Below are 21,357 nucleotides of genomic sequence, written 5' to 3' on the forward strand. Positions count from 1 at the left end.
GAAGAGAATTTTGTAGAACAAAAAACAGTTAATCTACTGGAATCGATAAAAGATTCAGTGCCATTGGTTGCCACAAACAAGATCAGAAGACAAAAAAGACAGAAACTGTGTGAACAGTTTTAAATGAAGGAAACCGTTAAAACAATTTTCATTTTTTTAATCATCATTTCTTGTCATAGATTATTTCATATTTCTATACTTTGATAGCAGTTATATATCATTATGCTTTTATTATCAATATTATGCAGATTTTTACTCATTATTTTTACTAGTTATTTATAATGAATATGAAATAACGGTGAAGTCATTTGTCAATTTCAGGAATTAAAAAATAACCAATACAAAAAATAAATATTAACACAAATAATTGATAACTGCAGCTCTACGGTTTTGTTCAAAGACAGGGGTTAGGTCACAAAGGTCGTCACCTGCGGAGGCTGCTGACAGTGAGGGCACTGGGTCCCAGGCATGGTATGGATGGTGTGTGTGGACGTTGTCTCTCTTTGACACTAGAGCCTGAATCTCTCGCTCCACCTCACCTCTGACGACCGACAGTTTTCTTCCAAACCTGGAACCACACACAGTTGAAACATGACCGCCCGTTCGTTTCACACAGACCGACAGTCAGTGAACAGACAACAGGTCCTCTGTTACCGTGTTTCTAGGGCTTTGAGGCTCTTGTTGCGTGGCTGCTGTTCCAGACAGCTGACTGCAGGGTTGCCAGCAGTGGGAAGGGTCATGGCACTCAACACCAGGCTAGTGATGGCCTGTACTGCCAAAACATTCAACTGTGTTCGCTCCAAGTCCTCCTACAGACAAAACAGCAGTGGGAATGTGTTTAAAGACCAAGAGAAGATAAAAGACAACACATAGATGGATACATGTTAAAATCTCAAATAACTGCAGTATAGTATAGGTTTTGAATCACTACCTCCTGCTGTGTTTCCTCTTCCTGGTCCATAGTGATGGGTTGGGTGACCAGCACCCCCAGCAGTGTGGCCCAGGTTTCCTCAAACTGTGTTCTGCTGCTCCAGCCTAGAATTATAATAATTGTACAATTTGCTTAGGTGAAGATTCGATTATGTTGTCGTCAGCTCCTGTACTTGCTTTCTTTCTCCTGTTTTTTCTTCCTTATTCCCTCATTTTTCTTTTTTTGCCTATCTTTGTATTGTTAACATAATCCCAATATAAAACTCTCTAGATAAACCTGACTCCATTCTTTCAGTTTTTTATGTAATGTTACTTCTAACAATTACTTAGTGTACAAACTGCAGAGTCCACTGAGGGAAATGTGTTTTGTGAATGTGAGCTGTACAAAAATGATGCACTTTTGTACCCAGTGTGTTGATGCGATAGAGAAACTCTCTGAAGACGTCTTTCTCCTGCAGGAAGTCCACAGGAATCTCAGGTAGCGTGGTGGTAAACTCTCCTCCTGGCTGAGGGGACCAGCCCAGTTTCCAGACCTAAACAAAGACAGTACCATTTAACTACCTAATGAATGACTAACTGTACTTCTTTGGGAATGTATTCCAAAAAAAAACACTGACCAGAGGAGGGACTCGGGTGTAGCTGTTGACCAGGGGCAGTCGGGACAAACTGATGACGATGTTACGCAATGTTTGGGTAAGAAAAGCTGGGATCACACTGTTTCTATAGTGACCCAGGGACAGGATGTTCTGCAGACCTTCCACCAACTCAGCCATGATTTCACAGGCTTTCCACTCGCACATGTCTATTAAAAAATAAATCATAAAAATAAATAAATGATAAAAATAAAAGCCAGAAAGAGTCTAGTGACAACCAAACAAGAAATGCTGCCAGTTTTCAACAGTTTTTCCTACAATAGACTCACAGCCAGCATGAGCAGAGTCCACTTGGTTTCCTTCAGCGTCTCCTGTCTTTGTCTTTTTTCTTTCTGAATGCAGCAGCTGGTCACCAGGGCTCACAGCAACTTAAAGGGAAAACATTTAATTGAAAATAAAATACCATTGCAGAGGTGAGGTTCTATGGTGATGAAATAAATGTATTACCTGCAACAATGACCAGATGCAGACAGTAAATCAGAGAGCAGGTGTGTGTAGAGTACTCCGCTGTGGAAAGTTTGTTCCAGACACAGGGCTGCTGCAGAGACAAACAGAGGCAGGACAGCGCCCACTGCAGGTCTACACTTTGAGGTAACCGATCCTGGAGCAGACGCCATACCACCACCTACAGGCAAATACAAATATTACCATTACTAGTTGAATTGAATGGGTTTATTTTTCCATGTGTTGTGTTTTCTTTAAGCTGTCAAAAGTACTCCAATAATAATATTATAATATAACTATAATAATTTGCAATATGCAAAATTTTAACACATTAAATTATGCACTTTATTTCCTATTATTCCACCATCCTTCAACCAATAAGTCAGGACATGTTATTAACACACACTGCAGAAAAAAGTTTAACTTTTTAGTTTCACTAAAGTAGCGTCAGCCTGAAGTACCATCAAAACTAAACCATGTATATTGAGGCTTCAACTCCAGGCCAGCAACACAGTGTGTCAGACCAGATTACCTAATCTGTTTATTCCAACAGCTACCCTGTGAATAATCACATCGTAATGATTGGCAGCCAGATTGTCAGACAGTTCTCACCTCAGCTGCAGTGCAGGTAAAAGTGGTGATGAGATGCTCCTTATCAGAGGGAATATGAAGCGATGAGGGCAGCTGGTTGACATTCAGCAGATACTGGGAGAGTGCTCTGCACTGGCATAACACCCTGAAGTAGAAACCAGGCTCATCTGAAAGAAGAAAACATTTACAGCCAAACTTCATTTATTATCTACTTCTTTTTCTGCCCCACCACCAGCTCCCATTACTGACCATAGACATCAGCGAGTTTGTCCCAGTAGGGCGTGGGCTGGGATGGCGGTAGGAAGGACTGGTGTGGTGTAGGAAGGGATCCGGTTATTCCAGCTATTTGCTCGAGGGTCACCTGCAGGCCAGTCTCTAATAGAAGCGACCCCTGACCCCGTGCTAACTGCTGAATACCCAAACTCAGGCATGGACACAGCAGGCTCAGGTTAAAGTCCTTATCAAAAGATGACAAGGAAAAAGGTTAATTCATTAAGTGCAACACACTGCAGTATGTGCTAGTTTAAAAATGATCAATTCATTTAGTTTAGTTCAATTAACAAATCAAAATTCACAAAAACACAATACAGCGCTTTACATTAATGACAATCTCAAATAGATTTTATTTCAGTGTAAAGCACTATTTTAATCTAAAAAGGAGATAAAAGAATTGTACACTTCTGATAAATTAAGTATAAACTGGTAAATATGCTCAGATAAAGTGTACATAAAGATTTTATCACCTTGCAACTCATAATGCTCAATAGGTCAGCAGGAGGTAGTTTAGTGAGCAGTTCTGTTGTCTCCAGCAGAGAAACGTCTCCACGAAGACAGCACTGGGACCTGACCAGGGACACGTACCACTCCTGAAAAAGTCCAGTTCATTAGTGTTTCATGCATTGTCTCTTCAGATTGTCTCCCTTAATTTCTTTCTCTAAAGACTTACTTTATCTGCAACCACCAGTTGAGGGGCAGGAGGAGGATTTCCATCTAAGGGGTGGGTTGTTACAGGGGGTGTGGGGCTGCTGGTGTCAGCAACAGTAGCTCTGAACCTGTCCAGCAGGGAGTAGAACCTCTGGTGCCTGTTACACACACACACACACACACACACACAAATATAAATTAACTGACAAGTAAAAAGCACTAACCTGGTGGTAGGATTAAATATCAATATTTAATGCTATGTCAGTAGCACCGAGATCCATAGAGCACATCCTCTGTGATACAAGTAGTTATTAAACGAACACAAACATGTTTAAACAGGTCTTACCTCTGAGCCAGGCCACTGGTCTGGAGATATTCCTGAATCCTGTTCAGTTCCTCCACAGGCAGCTGAGCAACACTGTTCTGGAAGGTGAGTGAAAATGCAATTAATTGATCAGCAGTAAACCCAAGCTAAGTTTTCTATACACAGTTTTAATGTGTTTGATGCCAGTGACTTTTTACTATTAGTTCACAAAAGACAAAGTATTACCACGAGAACCAAAAATAGCACATCAATGGAATTAATGAAATAACAAGGCACTTGTGTGTATGAAAACATACACATGTATTGAGCTAAGAATGGAGTTGCCTACCCTACTTGCAGGAGAAGTTGAACCAAACAAAAAAAAACTATTTTGAAAAATAAATTCAGGCTAACTAACAAATCTAAATGTATTCATTTATTCATTAATTGTGTGATGGTGCTTTTATTGCGATGGAGGTGCAATGTGTCTCAAATTATGTTTGGGGACCCGGCAAAATCTTTACTGCTTACCTGGCAATTATTGCATCCAATATTGCCAGGTATGATTGTACTTCGTGTCAGCTGTGAAATGTTGCATGTGTCTCCAATATCTTGCTGAAATGTTCTTGTGGACAAAAAAACGCTCTTTTAAAACATGCTCCTTGAGCAGCATAAAATCCTCCAAAAGAACAAGACAGGCCATGACACAAATTATATTTTCAGCCATAGCTGTCTTTTTATGTCACACCAATCATTCAAAATGTCATACTTATTGAATTTTTATTAATAAGGGGAAACAGGGAATATCTGTGAAGTTTATATTGCTCAACACTGTCTTGTTTAATGGTTTCTAATTGTAGTTTAACTGTTTTACAACTAGATTTTGCACATGGTCAGACCACTGCTTAAATTTACACGTTTCTAAGCACAAGTACAAGTTGATTAATTCCATACTTTGCTTGAGAATGTTCGTACGTTTATTACCCACACTTCTGTGCATAAGCACGGTTGATAAACAAGGTCTTTAAATGCAAGTCAGCTGCAAACTGACACCAGAACCTTACCTGCAGTGTCTCAGCCAGTAGCATCTCCACCCTGCGACAGGCCAATGTGTCCACCATACGAGCCAGAACCCTGAAGGGTGTATTGAGCAGCTTGTCCACGTACAGCATCAGAAGAGAGCCAGACTGACTCAGGTGAATGCCTTCTAAACACTGCAGAGTCTTCTTCAGCATTGTAGGCTGATTAGAAACAGAGGTAAGTTGTGATGGAACAGTAGAACTTACCACAACTTAAAGAACACAAGGAAAATGTAAGAATTTAAACTGCAGATCATTAAGTTTGAAATTAATAATAACAGAGAAGCAACAAAACTAAGGGACACATTGGAACTGATGCTGAGGAGGAGTCCGACCACACCTCAGCAGAAGAGACAGAGCTTCATCTTCTAAATAAAATATGGGGACTTGTTCAACTAGGTGTGTGTTGGCAATAGTGAAACAACATATCGCGGTATTACAGGGTATCAATATTTTCTTACACACCTATTAGATTGTTGCGTTTCATCACTCAAGTCTCAAGAACAACAGCTATATATACAGTTTTTCCAGAATAAACTTTTCTTCATGGATCCTTGTAAAATAAATGTTTCATTTTTTTTCCTCTTCAACACATAATTTGATTTCCATTCTGATAACATATTTAAATATGATCTCACCGTACTGAGGTTGTCACAGCGTGACTGGATGGCCTGAATGAAGAGACCACTGGCGGCAGAATTGCGGTGCACGGCACTAATGAAGTCTTGCACTGGAGGCTCATGGGAAAGGCTGATGAGGTCACTCACATGGTTAACAATGAGCCAGGTCAGATGCTCGGAGTCATGGAGGTTCTGACACTAAATGAAGAGCAGGACAAACAAGGGCTTCAAATGAACAAATAGCCTTCAGTAGGACTACCATGTGTGGTAACAAACATTACTGGATATCATACCACGTAGTCACAGAAGAGGATGAGGGCTCCCCTACGTACAATCTCTCTGTTGACCATTGCTAACTGATACTCAGGTTTGTCCTGTTCTTTATCTGAGGAGTGAGGGCTCAGCAACTTTGTGCAAGAGAGACTGTGTCTTCTGAAAAAAAAGCATTGAACTGATGTTTAAAAGAACTTACAGAAGCAGCAAGACACAGGTTGGAAAAGGAGCACCAAAGTACTGTGTTTTCACCTAGGTGTCTGCTGGACCTCAGCCCACCATGAGTAGTTAGTGTAGTTGATGATGAGGAGGACCTGGCACCACAGTAGCACCAGAGAGGGGTGGGTGGTGATGAGGCACTGCATCATAGTGTTCAGTCCTTCTAATGCGTAGAAGAGTCCTGTGTCTGTGACAGTCAGCCCACTACCGTTATCACCCTTCAGCAAACGACTGGCTGCAGCTGTGATCCTGCGAAACATTCCTGCAAATGAAGAAAAAAAAAAAAAATTTATATAAATACTTTCTGCTGTTTTAAACTTTCTGACAAGTAAAAGAAATGGGCTTACCACTTTTAAAGACATGTATGAGACACATGAGCAGTGTCCCCAACTGCTGGCAGTAGAAGGTGTGTTGTTGCTCAGTAATGTCCACTTTAATTTCCCTGGAGGAAATGTCATCCAGCAACACACCCACCAGCTGGAGGAGGAATCTGGACAGAGGAGAAACAAACTATTATTCAGTGTAAAGGAAAAAAAAATCCTGGTGTCAAAGTAGGAAGCCTTTAAGAAATCAATGACTGTTACTCACCGGGCAAATGTTTCTTCAGGTGCAGCTTTTTGTGCTTCACCATTAGTTTCCTGGAGCGTGTCGGCAGCAGGCGGGTCACTAGATGAAGGGCTCTGCTGATGCAACCGTTGAATTGTGCTGCAGGAGAGGAGATGTGGGGAGAGGGAGAGCTCGTGGACCCGAGACAGGACAATGTCCTCAGTGGACTGGGAGACAAGAACCCTGAGCACTGCAAGTATACCAGACACCCAGAGCTGCACTGTAGCCACTGAGGCCTGATGGAGCAGAAGTCGGAGATGGAGAGAGAGAGGATCAAAAATCTTTTTGCAAATCAGTCATTAAAAACCAAGTTTGAAATATTATTATCCAGAGTACAATCCTTAAGGACTGTAACCACTGGTCCTACACTCTAAAAGGGTTTAGCCACAAATACTACAGTGTCGAAAAGTCAATCTCTCATTGTACCAGTAAGTTAAAGAGTCAGAGGCTTCTCTCACCATGGTTGCTGGGACAGTGAACATACTTTTCAGTAGCATGTCTACAGGCCTAAGAGAAGAGGGTGCTACAGTCTCAAAAAGAGTGTTCAACACTCCCAACGCCTCAGGAGAGTCCAGATACATCTGCGAGGATGCAACATACAATGAAGTCAACCTCAAAGAATACACACAAATCTGAGTGTCAGGGATTCAGCGGCAGGTTCTCTGACCTGCTGCTTTGCAATCATGGGAAGGATGACATCAGCAATCTGCCTGGACAGTCTCTTCCACTTATCCTCATTCTCTTTGTGACACTGCTGCAGGACCAGGATGAACATCTCCAACACCTGAATGATGATGAAATAAATGTTACCTTAAGGATGGAGCCCTTCTCGTATTGTATATCAACAAAGAAAAATACTGGTACTATACAGTGAACAGAACAATTCTAAAATATCTGGCTCTCATCAATGCAGTTGGTGGCAGTATAATATAAAGTATGAATTATTATTATGAAATATTTTTCTATAAAACAAATGTGGTATTTCTGGTATATTTGATTCCAGTTCTCTCCGTCCACCACCTCACCTGATGGTGCTGCACCAGTCGGAGCAGCATGGATACCACCACCTCCTTCTGTATATCCAGCTCTTTGCCTGCATCAGCCTTGTTTGAGCCCCTCAATACAAACAGGTCATGAACTATTGGCTGTAAGGCTGGGATAGCTGTGGAAGAAAAAGGAAAAAAAAAGAACCATGACTTTCATAAAATGGTGTGCAGGAAACTAGAATGAGCTTAACTGACTTCCTCTCACCGTGGGTGACAGCTTTCCTGCCACTGGCCATGATGCCATCACACAGCTGGATGATCTTGGGAATACTGATTATCTGCTTGGAGTGGTATCGCTCGTAGGAAAGAAGCACCAGGAAAAAAAAGATGTTTGGAATGATGGCCTCGGAATCTCTGAGTAGAACAATGATTTTAGTTATGCGATGGCTATGAGAAAGTAAATTATTTTAATCCTAAACTGACAAGGACATACCTGAACTGTCCCACTTCAATGTATTCAAACTGCTTGAGCACAAAACCAATGAACACCTGAAACAAAGAAAAAAAAAATCCATCAAAAATAGAATTTCACTAATGAATTAAAAGCTGAATCTTTAACTAGCTCAAAAAAGCAGAAACACATTTTACCTGATCAGAGTCCAGCAGACAATAGTTGACTCTTAGCTGCACCAACTGGGCCAGAAGGTCCAGCACTTGTCTCTGCAGGGCCACAGAGGTGCTGGTTGTGTACTGCTTCAGCGCCTTTATCACCAGTGGTTCAAACAGTCGGATGTGGTTGTGGATAGCATTCTGTTGGAAAAGTTGAGACATAGCTTTATGGCACTGGGGAAACTGGAAACATCAACAGATGGAGGTTGAGGAGTCCTTTTAGGCAACTAGATGTAAAAATTCACATCCAGCTGCCTAACAGGACTCTGCAACCTTGACCATGACCTGGATGACTGAGAATCTTCATAGACAACAGATCATCAACAGATGGACTTGTACCTTGTCTCCTCTATTTCTTGTTGCATTTGCAATGTTGGACCTCAGCTGATTAGATGCTTTTTGGATCACATCGAACCAACTAAAAGAAAAGAAAATGAAAGGGGGGAAAATATAACTGTGTGTGTGTGTGTGTGTGTGTATAGCACTTTTTTGCATTTGGCAATGACATTCATTAAAAAGGGATTTTTTTTTCAACCAGACTAAGGTTTAAAGTGCAAACTTGGCACTGCTGAATGAACTTTGCCAAGTGTCTGGCAACAAACCTTAGCTAAGTCTAGTCAAGTTATAAGTAGTACTAGGTTAAGACCTTTTTGAGGACTGGTGTAATCTGTCTCTTACAACTACTCACCCAGAGGTGTCCGGTTCCTGGTCTGTCTGCACCATATTGCGGAGACTAGCATCAGCCAGGGCCTGGGTGAAGTGTGTGTAAGGTGCCATGAAGCAGTAGTGGTAGAGGCCTGGTCGCAAGTTGGATGAGCCCAGACGCATGGCCTTGCCCTGGGAACGGCTGGGACCACTCAGGACGCCCTCATACTGAGAGGCCAGGTTTGTTCCAAACAGTGTCTTTAAGAGCTGAAAAAAATAACATTCTGTTAACAAACTGAGTATGGTCTACTCTACAGTAATTAGACATTATAACTGCAGTGGTTTTAAAAACTTTTTCTGCAATCATCACTGTAGTCAATCCCCTCTACGTCGACACAGCTTTGACTTGAAACTCCACTGAGATGTATTTATGAAAGTGAATTATTTGTTATTGTAACACAGCACACCACTGCACACAACCAAATATGACCTCTGCTTTTAACCCATCACCATAGTGAACAGGGGAGCAGTGTGTGGGGATGGTGCCATGGTCAGTGCACCACAGTGGGAACTTGGCAGCTGGTGGACTCGAACTTAAACCTTCCAGACCCAAGTCCGCTTCTTTAACCACCAAACCACCACTGCCCCCTGGAATTTAAATTATTGTAGTACAAATCAATGAACTGAGGTATTAAAATTACAAATCAGTCCCTATATGTATGTGCGACTAAAAATATTAAAATTTGAGAAAAATAGCAACATTTTATTTCACAACACCATATTGATATTCTATAGCACTGTACCATTTTTTTCTATTACCTGCAATTACATTGTTTAACAAAAACTTTTTTACAAATGTATGGAACCATCGCACAGGGAAACCAATGCCTTTACAGTCCCTGTCGGCAGGAACCAGATTCACTCTGTGTGGAGTCACATCAGATGCAGCACACTGCTCAGTGCTGGCATCGCCAAAGACTTCCACACACAAACAATAATGACAAAACCAAAAACCTTTAACCTTTGCATGATACTAACTTGCTGAACACAGACTGTGGCCATGGTTGGTTCTCTGGAGAAGCAGGACTTGAGGTATCCCAGGATCTCTTCCACACACTGAAAGAAATTGTTTTTATCAACAAGGATTGGTTGTTACAATACCAAAGAAGAAGAAAGAGAATTATTTGTCATTGTGACACAGCACCACTGCACACTCAACAAAAGGTGACCTCTGCTTTTAACTGAATTGATTTAACCACCAATACAAATGAAGGACAGGAAACATCATGCTAACCTTGCTGATGTCATGCAGCGTGGCCAGCTCCAGTAGCTGAGACAGAACATCTAGAGTAGAACGCAGGAAACTCCCAAACTTCTCCTGGCTGTGGAGATCCAGCGACACCTAGGGGATAGAAATGTGACCAGTCAAACAATGGCTCTTTTTAAATGATGGAAGACATTCAAAAAAAACAATGTCTGTTCAGACCTTGTAGTTGGTGTGTGTAGCTTTGAGGACATCGTAGAGTTTGAGGTAGGGCGGCAGGTGGTAGAAGCTGCCAAAGGTGGAGGATTTGTTCACTGCTACAGATGCTGCACTGTCTGCAGGTCTACCTGCTCGCATGACAACACAAACAATGTCAAATGGTTATAAATTTAGAGGCCATTACATATACACCCGTGCTGTGGTTGTGTGTACCTGTGTTGACTTCATTGCTTTTCTTTGGACTCATGGGGGCAGTAGAGGGCTCAGCAGCCTCCTTTTCTTTGCCTTTCCTGCGAATAGGGCTGAGGGACGGGGTGTTGCTAAGGGAGGGTAGGGTGGCCTGAAAAAGTGTGGAAGGCAAAAAACATCAGTGGTTATTAATAATAATAATCATATCTTTCTGCAGATCAAACCTGACACTGTGCTGTGGCCACTAAACAACCTGAATCCTAATCTCCGCTTCAGTAATCAGTACCATTAAATCAGTAAATCTGCTTTAATTTTTTACTTAATTTATTTGACATTGGCATGGTTGTAAACGACATCCAAGGAGCAGCACTACACTTCTGCTCCTTTATGACTCCATTAATGTCCTATTTTGTTATTAATGAACCCATTCATGCAGCTTCTCAGTTTCACCATGTCTATTGTTCTGTCGTCCTCTTCACTGTGCCCATTTAGTCAAAGATGATAGTATGCAACAACACCCCAACAGTTTGTTGCGGTACTGCACTATATCCTTTATTGTGGTAGATATTTGCAAGCTCTCTCAAATAGCAAATAATGCAAGTAACAAATGTAGAGGACAGACAGACAAAAGGCTATTCAGCAAAATAGCACCTTTTATCACCGTTTATCAGACTTACCTTCATTGCCGGACCGGGTGGTGTATCATCTAGTACATGGGAACAAATGTTCAGGACTTTCAGAAGGTGGGAGAACAGCTGCTCCACCAATACAACCACCGAACGCTCAGACAGTGCAGCCCAGGGTTCCTCCACCTTATTTGGGCCTGTACTGCTGTTTGTGCTGCTGCTGCTTTCTTCCTCTCCATTCCAAGGGTTACGCATGCATTTAGGGGCCACAGCTGCAAATGTATATGAACACACACACACATACATATTAGAAAATCCAGTCAATATCAGGTTACAGATTCTTTTTTTTCCATTGATCACCTACCAGCGAGCAGATTGCCAGAGAACAAAAGTGCATCTTGATGTGCAGACAGATCCAGTGGAAACCAGGCAGAGGAGAGTAAGGACAGGACCATGTTGGTCATACCCACAGTCAGAGTCCTCCGCTCTGAATCTGAGGATGAAGAGTTGGTGCAAGAGCCTGAGGCAGTGTTGGGCTGGGAAAGGCTGGAAGAAGAAAGACGAGCCAGTAGACCATCAAGGGAGTAAAGAGGGGAAAAGAAGGTTCAAGCAGGAGTTATTTGGAAAGTCACATTACAGCCTGTACATTTCTAGTAATCCTCACAATAAAGGAGACAAAACAAACCTAAGAGTCCTGGCCCTGCTGCGGTTCAGAGTCGAGCGTGAGGAGAAGCTGTTACTGGAGCTAATGTAGCCACAGTGCCACCCTGTGGTCCAAGTGCACACTGGGAAATTGGCAGCTAAGAGACACAAAGCTTCGCAGCAGCCGAACTGCAAAGAACAAAGCCATGAAAACTACAAACATTTCAAAATAAAAGACAAACTTTGACTCATCTGTAAACTTACAGTTAAAGCCCTAGAGGTAGAGGACGCGAGGGCATGGGAGACAGCAGTTACAACTCTGGACAGATTGTTTTCCAGTGTGACATCGGACACAGCTGTAGAAAGGTTGTAGCCTCTGTACGTCCTGGAACAGAGAGAGTTTAGGACCAATTTTGGGATTCTATAAAAACCTGGGAAACTTAACCCTTAAACTAGAACATAAAGTCAACGCTGTTTCAAAATGTAGTTAAATCACAAAAAGAAAAATACGTTAATTTTAAGGGTCAAAAACACTTTAGTTCATGAGTGTACCTCGTAATGGTGCTGATGGTGAATTGTGATGGGGGTTGGGCCTCATGCATAAGGAGCTGTAAGTAGACTGAACTCTGGTCTCGTGCCACAGCCACAACTGGGTCCACCTGACCCTGATCACAATCGTAGAACAACCTGGGAACAAGTCTGACAAAAGGAATAAAGAAGACATTAAAGAATAAATAGGAAAGGGAACAAACATTTAAGAAATGCTGAAAAAACCCTGGTCTTCTCTCAAATACACTGTGACAGAAGGTAAACATACTTGCTAACAGCAGTGGCAGCCACATGCCTCACTCTGGGGTCATCATCACCTAACAGATGTATCATCACATCACTGAGGACTCGGTCCTGCAGTCGCAGCCGCTGGATGACAAAAAGAGAATCACAAAACCATTTCATGGCCAAACAAATTCTCCATGAACATGTTGGTCACCAGGACTAACATGGTATAAAAAGAACATAGAGGGGGAGTCTAACACTTACCCCAGTGTAGTGATGATCTCCTTTGTGCAAAGTCTCGGTTTTTCTCTCCAGGAAATTTATTAACCTTAAACACAAAACAATTCACTGTAAATACATATACAAGGTTCTCACCAAATGATTAAAAAAATGCAGAATGATCCAACCTGAAGTCCATCTCAGCCAAAGTATCCAAGAGCTCAGTGCGAACCAGCCAGTAGGACGAGTCCCTCAGAGGCTGCAGGTTGACCACTAACTGCAGGCCCAGCTCACTCAGGGTACTGTTACAAATGGTCATGATGCAGTGCTGAAAAAGGACATTTTAAAAGTCAGACAAATGAAAACTTTAATTTAAGAAGCAGAAACCATACCAACAAACAAAGCGTGACCATACCCTGACTGCAGAACAAGCCATTTTGCAGGTGACTGAAGAGTCATCCTTGAGGGTTTTCTGGAGCAAAGGCACCAGGTCCACCAGGGACAGAGGGTTACCTGGAAACGGAAGACAGGGGAGTAAACCTGGGGACAGACTACACCATTTTTAACAGAGGTTGGATCACAGACTTCACAACTATGTCTGACGGAAGACTACAGACTACATAATCTGTCACAACAGTTAAAGCCAAATGTGCAAAGCAAACTCTTGTTATTTGTTGCCAACTAGGGAACCCTTGCCAACCTGGGAAATGTGTGAAAGAATTGGCAAAATGACTTTTGGTGTGTCCCCAGCTTTACACGTCATCACATACAAACTGTCTGGGGCTGTCGATGTGCTCATGTGCCTGACATGCATTATCCAAACTGACCTGTTGAACCCTGAACACTGGCCAGCCAAGTGTGGATGTTGTAATGCGATTTGGTGAGTGCAGCCTGGATGACAGCTCCACAGAGGATGGCTGTGGCTCCTCTGATCTGAGGGTCTCCATGGTCAATGAGGCACAGCACGTCACTGACAAACTGCTGCTCTGCAGTGAGTCAAGACAAAGGAGGGCGTTCAGAGACAGTGATGAAAGGCAACAACACAGCTCTAACTCTAAGAACTACAAACTCTCAAGTTTTTCAATTTTATATTTAAAACCTGCGTCACTTTCAATCTGAGAGTTTTCAGCACAATGATCAATCAATCTTCAGGACAGAAACTCTGGTCTGGTCTTGGCAGCTGTGTTACACCCAGTAGAATCTTCTCAGGGTTCATTATTCTGCCCACTTTCACCCTGCACTGAGATCTAATCAATAGATGAGTGAAAACTCCTCCGTCTGGCTCTGTCATGTCTATCATGACTCCGCCCATGTAGAGCAGTCACAGAACATTAGTAGCAGCTGTGGAACTAATTAATAAATACATTTGTTAAATAAATGTTTAAGCCCTTAATGTCTTAATGATATTAATTGTCAATTGATTATGTTTTATAATGTATGTCACAGCTAAAATCCAAATCATCACCATTGAAAAATTGTCATTTTGGGTCAGATCCCCTCAAAAATCTTTTTGAATAAACACCATTTTTATACTTTCATACAGTGTTATTGTGGAGAGGATGTAAAAATGAATTACATCAATAAATATATTTTTTATAATTTGCTTCAAATAATCTCAACAATCAAAATATGACCTCATTGGACATTGTTTTTTTTTTATTCCACATTTACCCCTTTCCTGTGTTTGGTGTGTTTTTGACTCTTTTTTTTGTAAAATGCCTTTGAAACCCTTACCTTCTACTGGAATGCCATCCAGCGGCTCCAGATAGAGTGAGTTGAAGAAGGCTTCAGGAAGTAATGCTGCTGCTGCTCCAACACAGCTGACAGCCAGAGCTTTTACACTGACACGGACCTCCTTGTCAGGAATTACACCTTGAAGAACAAGAGAAAAGAGAACTACAGTTCAGTCTTAGTCACTCATGGATGACGATCAAACTGAACTCAACGGTTGGAATGCGGTTCATTTGACTACTTCTTATAAACTACTCACCATTCTTCTGTCCAGTCCGCAGGAAGGAAGCGCCAAGCAGACGAACACAGTGCACCAGTGGCTCCAAACTCTGGTCTGTGTAATGTCCAATAGAACCTTTTACCCGTGATTGCTGAAATGCAGGTTAAATTTTTTTATTTTATTTGAATTACTTCAACCTTTACGGTGAATATCAGCTTATATTTGCACCTTGTTATCAGGCTCGGATTCAGTGGGTTCATCCTTTGGTATGAAGCGATCCACACTGCTGTCTGACCCCTGCCTGTTGTGACCTCGACCTTCAAAGAGATGAGGCTTGCTAAGGGCTGTAGAAAAAAATTGTTAACAAATAAAAATGATGTAAATTATGATTACAGTATGTTTCTGTGTCTCCTCGTTTCTGAATATTTGTGAAAACACACCCAGAGCCGACTGCAGGAATGGTTCTGGTGCTTCTTCCTGGGAGGACGGCGCTGTTCCTTCGTCTTCTTCATCCTGCAATGTTCCTATCTGCATTCCAGAGTACTGACTCTCACTGCCATCCAGCACCTTACGCACAGACACAAAACAAGCATTTCCAGAAACGCAAATACCTGACATAATGTGAATAACGGCCTGACTCTAAAAGGAAACCAGGTGTCAAACGCTTAAAATTCTGTTATTACTGGACAATGAGAGTTAGATCATGACATAAAACACAAATATATTTCAAGTAGTTTATATGTAGACAAACTGACCAGTTCTGCCACATCTGAAGGAGTGACAGCTGAGTCCGGTCCCTCCGTGGTGGTTTGTGACGAGTCGCTGGGTGGTAGAGATGGATCATTACTGTCGATCAGAGACCCACTCTGTCCCAGAGGACCTCCCTCAGGTGTGGCATTTTCTGGAGTTGTGTATTCAGTGGTTTCTGGTGTAATGTTGGCTCCACCACTGGAACTGCGACTGAGCATTTCCTCTTCGTTATCATTTGGTGACTCAGGAGTGTCTGATGTGGACGTCCCACCTCCTCCACCCTGGTCTGAGGAGGCACTGAGATCCACAGAGTCTCCAGGCTGCAGGGTATGCTGAGAGGAACGGGGCTGCTCAGTGATGATGTCGACCTGTGCTGCGGAGGAGCCGTCAGCTCCGACCACTGAGGCTAAAAGGAAAACAAAAAAAAAACACATTTGTTTTCCTTTCTTACATTTAATCTCTGTCTTATGACGACCATTCTCACCTGTGAAAGCACTCGCAGTCACTTCGGCCCTTTCAGGATCATCCTCCAAACCATCCTCCTCTCCAGAAAGCATTTTACCTGTGGGATAAACACGTGGGTAAAAAACATCAGGATAAACTGCTTCATTGTTTATCAACTGTCATTTGACAAACACAGTGATCAAATATATTAGCATTATTAAAATATAAACCATGCCCAACATAGAAAATCCACTGCATAAAGTCAAAGGCAAAAAGGCCCAAAGCCAGACAGTAGGAGAGTAGAAGTGAACAACAGAGAAAAAAGGATCACCTCTCTGTTTCCTAAGAAGGAGTGGACTGCAGGAAGACCCTCCTGCTCCAACCAGCAGGAAAACAGGAAGCAGAAACAGACAAACAGAACATCAGGGGAAGAAAAGCAGCAAACGCTTAGAAAGACTGACAGGAAACAAAGACAGTTAGCTCCACAAGACACAGGAAGTTAGCAAGGCAACAAAAACTAACACCGACAGACCAAGGCTGACAACAGAGAGTAGAGCAGCTGAGATGACCTGTCATTATCTCATCCACAGTTAGTTCATTAATACACCGACATCTGTTTTTGCATGATTGCAGCTTTTGAAAGATATTATAGGCTTTATTAGTGCCCGTTGAATTTTTAAACAGTGAAAGCCCGAGTAACATCTATGTTAGATCTTAACTTGCTAATAAATCACAGGACATGTATGGACAGACAGTCACCTATCAGCTCCAGGATGCTTCCAGATCGAGCACGGCTCTCTGGGTCCTGGCGAAACACAGTGGCTTGTGGAATGCTGCCAGGAGTGATGAGCATGTGCAGAAGTTCTGGTGGTGGAGTCCTGAACATCTGCTGCAGGAGCTCCAGAGCAGCTGTGACCACGTTGTGATCCCAGTGCTGGGTGTAATGAAGGGTCAGCTCATACACCTGGAGACAGATATAAAGAAAACAGGACCAACCGTTTTACACAGTGTATACATATACGTATTATAGCTTTCAGACACAATTTCAAAAACATAAAAAAAAAAACACACCGCTAGGAGCTGTTCAGGTGTTGGCTGTACATCTGCCTCCTTCCTCATCACTCCAAAGCTTCCTTTGAGGCTTGTGGTGTTGACCTGCTGCTGCAGCAGAGGCATAAGGTAGCGCAGAGTTAACAACACTCCAAGAATGAGGTGGCTGGGGTGCTCTTCATCAACAGGAACCAAAAGTCCTAAAACAAAACAGGAGACCAGTGGAGTAAGGGACATTTGCCCTACTGTCAAGTCTGTGTGTATGTGTATGTGTGTGTGTCGTACCCAAAAGCACATTTAGGAGCCAGGTGTAGAAGTAGCTGCTGCGTCTGGAGTGTTGGCAAACAGTGACAGCTGAACTGGCTGCTGTTCGTCTGATGGTGGGTGAGCTGGACTTCAGGTTGGCTACAAAGGACTTCAGCAGCAGCTAGGACAAAAGAGCAGGGCGACAATAATTATAATAAGATTCAAACCCCTAAAGAAAAATCTTTCTGTAGGTGAATGAAAGTGCCAGGGTGAAGTTCTGTTTTTCCACCTCTGCATTCACACCTTGATTTCGCCATCGTTGGCAAAGTGCCCCAGTGACAACACAATCTTGGGCATCGCTGCAGCCAGTGTTTCTTGTACAGTCTCCTCCTGTCTCTTAGTGATTCTGGTGAGGCACGGCAGCAGGTTGACCAGGTAAGGTCTGCAGCACAGGGGACAGTGAGGGAAATGAGAGTAGAATTTATGAATAAATTCCACCTTAAAAACAATGGTTCGATTGATATTTTTGTCATGTGGGAAATGTCATCAGGAACTGTACCTGCACTTCTGTGGTCTGATGAGGTGGGCCAGCTCAGCAAACCTCCACAGAGCTGCTCTAAGACTCCGGGAGGCGCCGTTCTAAACAAAAAGTACACAGAAAATTCATCATCACTTCTACAGAAGACATTCAATTATATTTAAAAGACATACATCACTGTCACAATGTTTCATTACCTTTTTAATTTCTTTGTAAAGTTCCAGCTGCAGTCTTGGCAGGTTGGAGTCCATCAGCGCCTGATAATTGACAACAAAATAACTTTTATTAGAAAAATCACTGAATCATTAAGAGAAACATCAACAGAGAACTCCATCACTGTCTTCCAATTTTGTTATATTTTTGATCAAGAAACAGATTCCTGCTCACTTTGATGATTTTGTTCAGGCACTCATCGGCGACCATTCGCACGTCTGATTCACTGTCATCTGTGCAGAGTAGGAACATCTCCATGGCGATGCCCAGCAGTTTCTGAAACTCTGGAGATGTTCTTCCACAGCCATAGAAAACACATTTGACATATAAAGATCTGAAACAGACTTACTTCAAACCTATTGATTATTTATTGGATGAAGTCAGAATCAGCAGTCAAGAAAACAGTTTGTTCTCACCTTTCAAACATGTAAAGAGCTTTGATTCTGTCTATTTTTTCTAATATCAATGACTATATATCATTTAACTGGAGCATAAATATATAACCAGTCATATAGTCAACATCTGACAGGAGAGTCCTTCAGAGTGGATCAGATCCCAAACAAAGATCTTATTTAATGAACAGGGCTTACCTCAGAGACTGGGCCACTATGTTTTCACATATTGTTAGACAGTGGGTCACCCTGTCCTTCTTGGTTGTAGCCTGTTCCTTTTTCCTGGAAAAGACGATGGAAGTAGTGAGGGGAAATTATAGGGAAAACGGGGTGTATATCAGGTTTGAAGACTGAGGTCATGACCTTTTGCAATACTCTATTAAGACCATCGGAGTTACTCCCTGTATTTAATCTGTGTCGACATAACGCACTGAATGAGAACCAGCAACCCTCTGAGGACTAACCAAAAACTTTCACCAAGTGGCCACTGGTATTTGACTTGATTCATATTATGGATATGTTGAATGTCTAAACAACATCCTGATTAAATCTTCTTATAACAGCTTAACAGCACAATACCTAATAATAATCCAGAACTGCTGTGAATTTAGAATCTAATAATATTAATGTTAATAATAATAAATAATAACAAAGTGGCTGCAGCAACATGTGTCAAAGCTGCAGGATGTGATGTTGGGAAATTTGTGTCTCTCAAAGCAGATTTTAATGGAAAACAATTGTCAAGGTTAAAAGCAGCTTCCAATGTGGGTCCAAAAACCATTCCTATATTTAAAGAAAAACCTTATTTCTGGCAGTTGAGCTAGAACCACAGTTTTTTCTTAGTTGTACTGCTTGGAGAACTCCCATGGTATACTGAGTGTTTAACTTGTCTTTCTGTCTCCTCGCTTTGTCCTTTACCCTGTGTGCCAAAACAAAAGCTCATTCTTTTTCTTTAATTTTGACTCATCTTTACAAAACCTGTGGTATTATATGCACTCTCTAGTATGATAAGTCTGCAACACAGAATCAAAATCGTGGTACTTCTGGTGGTGGGGTTTTGTTCCCTTCCTTCTATGCATAGTGTTTAAGAGCAACCTTATAGTAAAAAATACATGCTTCAATCACAACACCACATATTTCTCACTGCCTCAGAGTGATGTAGTAAGTCTCATATTATGACACAGTTGTAATTTTTTGTCATATGTTTGTTGAAAGAGCAAATCAAGCAGTGCACTGGTTAAGGTCACCCGTTGTATGTACATAGTTCTCTGATTTTCCAATTATACGTCAGGACTGCATTTATTCTGTCCTCGATTTGGTTACAATCTAGATGTCTTGTAAACAACATTGCTTGTATATGACAAACAATTTTGTGTACAACACATCCAGATTGTTAACAAAACTCACAGATGTAAGTGAAATGTTTGGTATGCACCTCGGCTGTCTGCTTTTTTTCCATTGTTAAAGCAACAAACAACCTAAAAGCATCACTTCTATCCATAGATCTTTGACGCCTTCTCTGTATTGAAATACTGACCTATTTAAACCTAAAACTGACACCATGACAGATATGAGTCACATTCCTAACTACTATTACATGTGACACCAAGTACGTTCAAATAACAGCAATCATCCTGCTTTGTACCCTAGATGTAACCGTTAGCGTAGAGCCTAACATCAGTTAGCTGCCAGCGCTAACTGACACGGAGCACCGTTAGCAGTAGCGCTAGCCTGCCGTGTTTTCTCAGTCAGACTAAAATGTACTTACTGCCTCTGGACGAGCTCCTCTGCTGTCGGCGGCCCCTGCTGTTGCTGGAATGACTTCAGAGACTCGAAGGCCTTCATCAGTTTCTCCATGGTGGCCATTTTAGCTGTCAACACTGAACGCTTATCAGCTAATATTTACTATGGAGGCTAACTATCTGAGCTAGGCTAATCTACGATAGCAAAGAGTTAGCGGTGGGAGAGAGCGAAGCGGGGCGGGGAGCTAACACAGCCCGCAACAACTACCACCTCTTGCCCACCGACTCTTCTTCCAACACCACCTTTTATTTCTTTACGACGTTATTCCAACATGAACGAAACATTGTCGATTTTCAAGCCATCTTTGTTGCAGCGTTCCGTTCACCCGACATATCACACCGGGGAGTGGAGTGTTTGACAGCCTGTCACTGAAAGGCGGGGCAAAGCAGCGCCAGCCCATCAGAGCACGAAACATTTGAATGACGTTAAAATTGACTAATCATTGCTTTTGACTTTTTCCACCCTTTTGTTATTGTTTCTGTCACGGGTCCCTTGAAATCTAGCTATAGAAATAATTAATAATATTGACCATGTAATTAAAAATGGACAACTCTGATATGCACTTCGTTCCAACGTAAGTTTCTCATGTTTACAATTTGTACAAAGTGAGTGGAGAGAAGGCACTAAAATTAGTTTAATTATTTCGTATACATTTTTATACAAAAGTTAACTAACAGTTAGCCCGCACAGTAGAAAAAAGTGTTTGTGATTAATCAAATTAGATAAAGGCCGCGTAGGTAAAGGTTAGGGGTGTCCATCCGGAGTTCGACAAAGATTGGGATAAAAAATATGTTTTATTATGAATACATATTTTTATTTAAATTTAACTCCTTAGTCTGTACTCATTATAATCTATATTGTAATACTTATTTCCCAGTCTAATGTTTAAAAAAAAAGTACTTTTAAAGAAAACTATAAACTATAAAATGTTCAAACTGACTCCTGTCCATTTTGGTTTCTTGGGTGAAATTATTGTTTCTGTTTTTGTTTTTAGGATACAGCATCAACAGTGTGTGTTACTACGTTTTGGATATAATAGGTCATGGAAGGGTTTACGGATTTGTATCTATTTTGATTTATTTGAATCCAACAAC

The 21,357-nt window shown here is 41.8% G+C and overlaps 1 protein-coding gene and 1 non-coding gene across 5 annotated transcripts in view; both read right to left on the reverse strand.

Annotated features, from left to right (window-relative positions):
- htt (huntingtin) overlaps positions 1-20,722 on the reverse strand; it is a 27,738-nt gene extending 7,016 nt beyond the window's left edge. The window contains exons 1-55 of one of the 4 annotated variants that reach the window (XM_025058590.1): positions 20,229-20,717; positions 18,659-18,742; positions 18,243-18,363; positions 18,053-18,112; positions 17,877-17,956; positions 17,621-17,759; positions 17,357-17,498; positions 17,093-17,271; positions 16,781-16,985; positions 16,062-16,139; positions 15,583-15,983; positions 15,268-15,394; positions 15,056-15,171; positions 14,867-14,978; positions 14,611-14,748; positions 13,704-13,862; positions 13,292-13,389; positions 13,065-13,204; positions 12,922-12,985; positions 12,701-12,801; positions 12,436-12,582; positions 12,148-12,268; positions 11,927-12,072; positions 11,606-11,787; positions 11,293-11,513; positions 10,640-10,766; positions 10,430-10,554; positions 10,238-10,345; positions 9,982-10,059; positions 8,987-9,210; positions 8,638-8,716; positions 8,278-8,439; positions 8,123-8,178; positions 7,895-8,043; positions 7,669-7,805; positions 7,311-7,427; positions 7,102-7,224; positions 6,626-6,879; positions 6,385-6,527; positions 6,071-6,299; positions 5,839-5,977; positions 5,564-5,743; positions 4,911-5,087; positions 3,889-3,965; positions 3,565-3,700; positions 3,362-3,484; positions 2,868-3,075; positions 2,640-2,785; positions 2,031-2,208; positions 1,853-1,951; positions 1,548-1,732; positions 1,337-1,463; positions 932-1,035; positions 655-809; positions 428-568 (exon numbers count right to left, since the gene is read on the reverse strand). In XM_025058590.1, the coding sequence (XP_024914358.1) occupies positions 428-568; positions 655-809; positions 932-1,035; positions 1,337-1,463; positions 1,548-1,732; positions 1,853-1,951; positions 2,031-2,208; positions 2,640-2,785; positions 2,868-3,075; positions 3,362-3,484; positions 3,565-3,700; positions 3,889-3,965; positions 4,911-5,087; positions 5,564-5,743; positions 5,839-5,977; positions 6,071-6,299; positions 6,385-6,527; positions 6,626-6,879; positions 7,102-7,224; positions 7,311-7,427; positions 7,669-7,805; positions 7,895-8,043; positions 8,123-8,178; positions 8,278-8,439; positions 8,638-8,716; positions 8,987-9,210; positions 9,982-10,059; positions 10,238-10,345; positions 10,430-10,554; positions 10,640-10,766; positions 11,293-11,513; positions 11,606-11,787; positions 11,927-12,072; positions 12,148-12,268; positions 12,436-12,582; positions 12,701-12,801; positions 12,922-12,985; positions 13,065-13,204; positions 13,292-13,389; positions 13,704-13,862; positions 14,611-14,748; positions 14,867-14,978; positions 15,056-15,171; positions 15,268-15,394; positions 15,583-15,983; positions 16,062-16,139; positions 16,781-16,985; positions 17,093-17,271; positions 17,357-17,498; positions 17,621-17,759; positions 17,877-17,956; positions 18,053-18,112; positions 18,243-18,363; positions 18,659-18,742; positions 20,229-20,326 (7,745 nt within the window). In that variant the 5' untranslated portion in view covers positions 20,327-20,717. Of the gene's footprint in view, positions 1-427; positions 569-654; positions 810-931; positions 1,036-1,336; positions 1,464-1,547; positions 1,733-1,852; positions 1,952-2,030; positions 2,209-2,639; positions 2,786-2,867; positions 3,076-3,361; positions 3,485-3,564; positions 3,701-3,888; positions 3,966-4,910; positions 5,088-5,563; positions 5,744-5,838; positions 5,978-6,070; positions 6,300-6,384; positions 6,528-6,625; positions 6,880-7,101; positions 7,225-7,310; positions 7,428-7,668; positions 7,806-7,894; positions 8,044-8,122; positions 8,179-8,277; positions 8,440-8,637; positions 8,717-8,986; positions 9,211-9,981; positions 10,060-10,237; positions 10,346-10,429; positions 10,555-10,639; positions 10,767-11,292; positions 11,514-11,605; positions 11,788-11,926; positions 12,073-12,147; positions 12,269-12,435; positions 12,583-12,700; positions 12,802-12,921; positions 12,986-13,064; positions 13,205-13,291; positions 13,390-13,703; positions 13,863-14,610; positions 14,749-14,866; positions 14,979-15,055; positions 15,172-15,267; positions 15,395-15,582; positions 15,984-16,061; positions 16,140-16,352; positions 16,675-16,780; positions 16,986-17,092; positions 17,272-17,356; positions 17,499-17,620; positions 17,760-17,876; positions 17,957-18,052; positions 18,113-18,242; positions 18,364-18,658; positions 18,743-20,228 lie in introns of those variants that run through there. The other 3 variants (XM_017035043.2, XM_025058591.1, XM_025058592.1) reach the window with 3 other exon arrangements.
- LOC112487554 (small Cajal body-specific RNA 14) lies at positions 9,798-9,928 on the reverse strand. Its single transcript, XR_003050738.1, has one exon.
- Positions 20,723-21,357: the final 635 nt, after the last annotated feature.

Source organism: Cynoglossus semilaevis, chromosome 9 (assembly GCF_000523025.1).
Source record: "Cynoglossus semilaevis isolate Cse_v1.0 chromosome 9, Cse_v1.0, whole genome shotgun sequence".
NCBI lineage: Eukaryota > Metazoa > Chordata > Actinopteri > Pleuronectiformes > Cynoglossidae > Cynoglossus > Cynoglossus semilaevis.